This window comes from Caenorhabditis remanei, chromosome I (genome assembly GCF_010183535.1).
Source record: "Caenorhabditis remanei strain PX506 chromosome I, whole genome shotgun sequence".
In the NCBI taxonomy this organism is placed as follows: Eukaryota; Metazoa; Nematoda; class Chromadorea; order Rhabditida; family Rhabditidae; genus Caenorhabditis; species Caenorhabditis remanei.
In genome coordinates this window covers 1,889,360-1,895,329 of record NC_071328.1, presented here as the reverse complement: position 1 = coordinate 1,895,329, position 5,970 = coordinate 1,889,360, and the positions used below count along the sequence as shown (strand labels likewise).

General features: G+C 39.0%; 2 protein-coding genes across 2 annotated transcripts; one reads left to right on the top strand and one right to left on the bottom strand.

Annotated features, from left to right (window-relative positions):
• Positions 1-394: 394 nt before the first annotated feature.
• Positions 395-3,406, top strand: GCK72_000256 (uncharacterized protein; the record flags this gene model as incomplete). The annotated part of the gene is made up of 4 exons (XM_053722366.1): positions 395-426; positions 809-908; positions 960-1,060; positions 3,112-3,406. The coding sequence occupies 4 exons, from the start codon at positions 395-397 to the stop codon at positions 3,404-3,406; spliced, it is 528 nt and encodes a 175-aa protein (XP_053591011.1).
• Positions 2,774-4,832, bottom strand: GCK72_000255 (uncharacterized protein; the record flags this gene model as incomplete). The annotated part of the gene is made up of 2 exons (XM_053722365.1): positions 2,774-3,723; positions 4,553-4,832. The coding sequence occupies 2 exons, from the start codon at positions 4,830-4,832 to the stop codon at positions 2,774-2,776; spliced, it is 1,230 nt and encodes a 409-aa protein (XP_053591010.1).
• Between the last annotated feature and the right edge of the window lie 1,138 nt (positions 4,833-5,970).

The window sequence follows — 5,970 nt, the reverse complement described above, 5'->3', positions numbered from 1 at the left end:
ATATTTTTGTACTGAAAATTTGCTATCATTTAAGCTAAAAACTACTGAAAAACACTAAAAACTAAAAAAGTTAGAGAATTTCGAAACTTTTCGAAAATCTTGACCGTTCATAACTTGCTCCGTTTTTATTTGTGCAGTCTGAAAACTAAATTTCTGAATTCAGCTCTTCAAGACGGTTCGAATGAATATAATCATGACTCAACTATGAAAACTGAACGCGGTGGCCTAGAAACCCAAAACTAGGCCACCAAACCAAAACCAGTAGAATCAGCTAGTCGAGAGCTTTCAAATGAGTATAATCATGATAGGGAATTGACGCAAATGTGGGTCTCGCCACGCTTTTCAGGGTTACTGTAGTTTTCGTGGTGAGACCCAAATTGGTTCAAACCGTGGCATGATTATACTTTTCTGGAAGCTCTCAACGAGGTGAGTTTGAATGTGATATTGAAATTGCACAAAAATAGGGTCTTGACCAAAAATTTCACAGTTTCTCAAAACACTTGAAATTTCGCTATGAGATTAGCGTTTTTATAGAATTGTGTTTACATATTCAAATTCAGCTGGTCGAGACGGTTCGAATGAGTATAATCATGACTATTTTTGAAGCAGGTCGGGTCTCGCCACGAAAACTGAACTCCCCTGGGGTTACTGTAGTTGGTTACTGTAGTTTTCGTGGTTAGACCCAAATTTGTCCAAACCATGTCATGATTATACTTTTCTGAAAGCTCTCAACGAGCTGAGTTTGAATGTGATATTCTCGGGGGCCGTGGCCTAGAAAATACTAGTCCCCATTCCATCAAAATTTCAGTTCGGATGACCTTCTAACCTCTCAAGACGAGATAATCTCCTATTTCCCGCATTCCTACAAAATCGATGCCCAAGATACCGATGATGGATTCGACTTGGGAGTAAGAGGGGGCGTGGCCTAAGTACAGTACCCCTGAATGACATTTTTCTAGGGAATGTTCGAGATCTACTTGGCGATCTACCATAACTGTAACCCTCAAGGAAACTGGAAAGTGGTCTGGCATGACTGTGGAAGCTATCCGATTAATGTTGGGTACGGTAGTGACAAATTATTCATTGGTTTAAAGGGGGTACTCGATTTTAGAACTCGGAAAAATAGAACTGCGACAAAATAAAACTGTAACAATATATAACTGACTAAAATAGAACTGCTACAAAGTGGAACTGAACACAATGGAACTGTTACAAAATAGAACTCCACGAAATAGAACTGAACAAAATGGAACTGCTACAAAATAGAACTGCTACAAAATAGAACTCTTCCACTGGTTTTGAAAAGGCTTATTGAGCCGATCGAAGATAATTTTATACAGTTTTTTGTTGACTATTAAATAGACAAAGACTTTATCTTCATAAAATAAGTGTTTTTAGTCGACTTTTCTCCTCGAAAATTGGTTATAATTCGTCTAAAAAGTCACGAATGCAAACGCGCTCCAATCGAACTAGAGTTCTATTTTGTAGCAGTTCTATTTCGTCGCAGTTCCATTTTGTTCAGTTTTATTTTTGTCAGTTCTATATTGTTACAGTTTTATTTTGTTGCAGTTCTATATTGTTACAGTTTTATTTTGTTGCAGTTCTATCTTTCCGAGTTCTAAAATCGAGTACCCCCGGTTTAAAAAAAATCTTTTTTCAGCGATGTCACACAGACTCAGAACGTGGAACTGTACAATCAAGGGGAGATTGTGTTGCAGTTGCCGAAATAAAAAATTTAATGTTTTTTTTTTCACTAAAGAATAAAGTTTTCAAGGCACACCGGAAAATTCAGAAAATTTGCAATCTTTTAAGCTAAAAAACACTGAAAAACAATAAAAACTAAAAAAGTTACAGAATTTCTAAACTTTTCGAAAATCTTGAAAACAAAAAACTAGACATAACTTGCTCCATTGATATGCGCGGAGTCTGAAAATTATATTTTTGAATTCAGCGTTTCAAAACGGTTCAAATGAGTATAATAATGACTAGGATTGGTGTTCCAACGAAAACTGCACTCGGTGGCCTAGAAACTCAAAACTAGGCCACCAAACCAAAACCAGAAGAATCAGCTAGTCGAGAGCTTTCAGAAAAGTATAATCATGATACCGTTTGAAGCCAAGTGGGTCTTGCCACGCTCTTCAGGGTTACTGTAGTTTTCGTGGTGAGACCCAAATAAGTACCAAAAATTTCACAGTTTCTCAAAAAACTTGAAATTTCGCTATGAGATTAGGGTTTTTATAGAATTTTCTTTGCATATTCGAATTCAGCTGGTCGAGACGGTTTGAATGAGTATAATCATGGCTATTTTTGAAGCAGGTCGGGTCTCGCCGCGAAAACTAAAACTACTGCGGGTTACTGTAGTTGATTACTGTAGTTTTTCGTGACGGGACCCAAATTACTCCAAACCATGCCATGATTATACTCATTTGAAGCGTCATGAGAAGCTGAATTCAAAAATGCAAGTTTTAAAATGCGCATATGAAAACGGAGCAAGTTATGACTCCTTTTGTGTTTTCAAGGTTTTCGAAATGTTTCGAAATACCGTAACTTTGGTAATTTTTGGAGCTTTGCAGTGATTTTTATCTTAAAAGATAGCAAATTTTCTGGATTTTCCGGGAAAAGCATAAAAACCGCAAAAAGAAACAATTTTATTATAAACTCATGCATGTTTATATTCAAAATCTTTGTCGTAAAATCAATCGGTCAAGCAGATATAATATAAATATCACATTTAATCATCACATTCAATAAATAATATAATATAAGAAGTATATCACATCATTCTCTTCTTCAAATCGTTGTTGTTTCCATCGAACAGCTTTCTCTTCATCTCCCCGGTAGAATCGTTCGCATCGCTGACATTGTTCACCATAGTTCTCACGGACCCTGAAAATTTAAATCTGTACCGTATGCTCTTTACAGTAGGATGGTCTAGACACTCTGCACAATTCGGTCTTGCCCCCGGATCCAAGTGCTTCATAAGCCCCAACAATCCCCGTAATTCCGCGGAGACACTTTTGAAAAACCGATTTGGAATTTGCCCGTTTAGAATCGCCTGACGCTCCGCCCCATTCGCTACCATATACAAATAAGTGGTGATTTCAAGTACAGTAAGACCCAAACTGAAGACATCCGATGCTTTGGTGGGTGTCATGGTAGCCAGGACCTCTGGTGCAATGTACCGCCCATCTCCTTCATCGCCAGCGGTTATTGGCTCGGAGCTCACGGAGCAACACCCGAAATCTGCCAACTTCCAAAAACCACCTGTACTCAAGAGACAGTTCTCTGGTTTTATATCGTTATGAAGCAAATTCGCTCTATGGAGATGCTCGAGTCCTCGGAGCAAGTCTTTGAGCACCCACCACACCTCAATCTCCTCAGTTGGTCCATTTTTCGAATAATCTGAAAGATTTATGTGACACAACTCTGTCTGAATGAACACCTGATCGGCGTCCACCCATGATTTGAAATATTTTATAATATAAGGACTTCTTGGAATCCGTTGGAACATTCTTGCCTCTTTTAGAAAGTTTTTTGAGTCAACCGGTGTATATTTTGTACTTTTTTTAATGGCAAATTTCCGCCCTGTCAATTTACAAACCCCGCCCCAAACTTCACCGAAACATCCTTTTCCGAGTGGCGATTCGAATAAGTCGAACATCTGATTGATGGCTGGAATGGTGCTGGTACTGGTGTAGAATTGATGGATGAGAGGGGTCAGATCTGGAAACTTGAACAAGTTATTATGATATCTAGATTCAGCTCGCTGAGAGCTTTCAGAAAAGTATAATCATGACTTGGTTTGGACAAATTTGGGTCCCACCACGAAAACTACAGTAACCAACTACAGTAACCCGGGAGGAGTTTTAGTTTTCGTGGCGAGACCCGACCTGCTTCAAAAATAGTCATGATTATACTCGTTCAAATCGTCTAGATCAGCTGAATTTGAATATGTAAACATAATTTTATAAAAGCCCTATTCTCATAGCGAAATTTTAAGTTTTTTGAAAAACTGCCAAATTTTTTATTTAGACCCGATTTTTGTGCAATTTCAATATCACATTCAAACTCAGCTCATTGAGAGCTTCCAGAAAAATATAATCATGCCATGGTTTGAACTAATTTGGGTCCCACCACGAAAACTACAGTAACCCTGAGGAATTCCAGTTTTCGTGGTGAGACCCACAATTGCTTCAATTCCATATCATGATTATACTTTTTTGAAAGCTCTCGACTATCTGATTCTTCTGGTTTTGATTTGGTGGCCTAGTTTTGGGTTTCTAGGCCACCGAGTTCAGTTTTCGATTGATCACCAATCCTAGTCATGATTATACTCATTTGAACCGTTTTGAAACGCTGAATTCAAAAATTTAGTTTTCAGATTGCACAAATAAAAACGGAGCAAGTTATGACTAGTTTTGTGTTTTCAAGATTTTCGAAAAGTTTCGGAAATCCGTAACTTTGGTAATTTTTGGTGTTTTACAGTGATTTTTAGCTTAAAAGATAGAAAATTTTCTGGATTTTTTGGGAAAATAGGAAAAATAGTGTTTACCTGTCTCCCATATCAACATCGCCGGTTCCTTCTCCTTCTTCTCCTCTTCTTTCCGTTGCATTCTGATACTTGGTCTCTTCTGCTTCACTTTCATCAATTTGGGCGGTCCAGTCGGCACTGAAACTCTCTCCGAATGCTCCTTCTTTGTCTCCAGAAGCACACATCCTTCATCTGATTCTTCTTCTTCTTTTATAACTGGTGACTCCTGCTCCTTATTCCCAAGTGTCCTTTGCAAAACACGAAACCCATGGGTTTCAGAGAGTACCCATGTGGATGACATCTGAAATTTAGGAAAAAAATGGAATGAATTGAGATAGAAAGAAGAAAAAACAAGTTTGAGCGTAAAAACAAAAAAGAAAAAAAACGATTCTCCCCGGCCGGGAATTGAACCCGGGTCTCGCATGTGACAGACGCGGATACTCACCACTATACTACCGAGGACACGAGTGAACGAGGGCGCGGAGGGCGTATAAGAAAGCGGCGGGGGGAGAGAGCAAGGGGGAGGAGAATGTACCGTGTGTGCGCACTCGATAGACAGTGCGCGAGTGCGCTCTATTGAGACGCGAGGGGGGCGGAGTCAGGCGTTGGCACCGTGCCAACTTTTGAAGTTGAGCTCGGATTTTGCCATAAATTAGAAGGTATACTAATTAGACCATGAGGATTTCGATTCTCCATTCAGAATTTGCAAATTCTCACTGCAAAGTGGAGATATGGCCTGGCTCTTTAGGGTAATTAAGGAATTCGCGGATTCTGATGACAGATTTGAAATCCTTAGGATTGACTTAGTCTCATAGCACCGGAACTGATTAGATATGAAGCGAGAAAACGGGAGAAAAACGGAAGGAAAAGAGGAAAAAATGAGAAGAATGAATAAGATGAGCACTCAATAACTGCCGTCAATACACACGATGCGGCGGGGAAACAATGAACAGGGGTATAACCTAATAGACCCTTCTAGCGGTTTCTTTTTTCCCAGGGAAACGGACAGATTCCCACGTCATCAATACGTGATGACAGGAGGTGTACCAGTTTTGTACTATTACGCCAAGAACTGGAAAACTTGGTACATATTATCTGCCAAGTTACTACATAAGTCACTTATCTTCTGAATGTAAAGAAAGTCAAACAATTGAGTTCAGTATACAGTACCGGACAAAAAGGTATCAACTTTGGCCGTTTTCAGTGTAACTTTGTCAGTGTATTTCGGTGTCATCTGATTGTCCGACAAACTCAATTTTGTATGAGTTGGACAGAGCAAAAATAGAACATTATTTTTGTAGTTGACCATTTTTTTGTATGGACACTACCATGAAAGTTACAGGTAAAGAAACCCATTACTTCCTGAAATCGACTAATAGCGAAATTTTGGAGCTTTTCACTTTGACACCCTACAACTTTCTAGGGAGTATCCATACAAA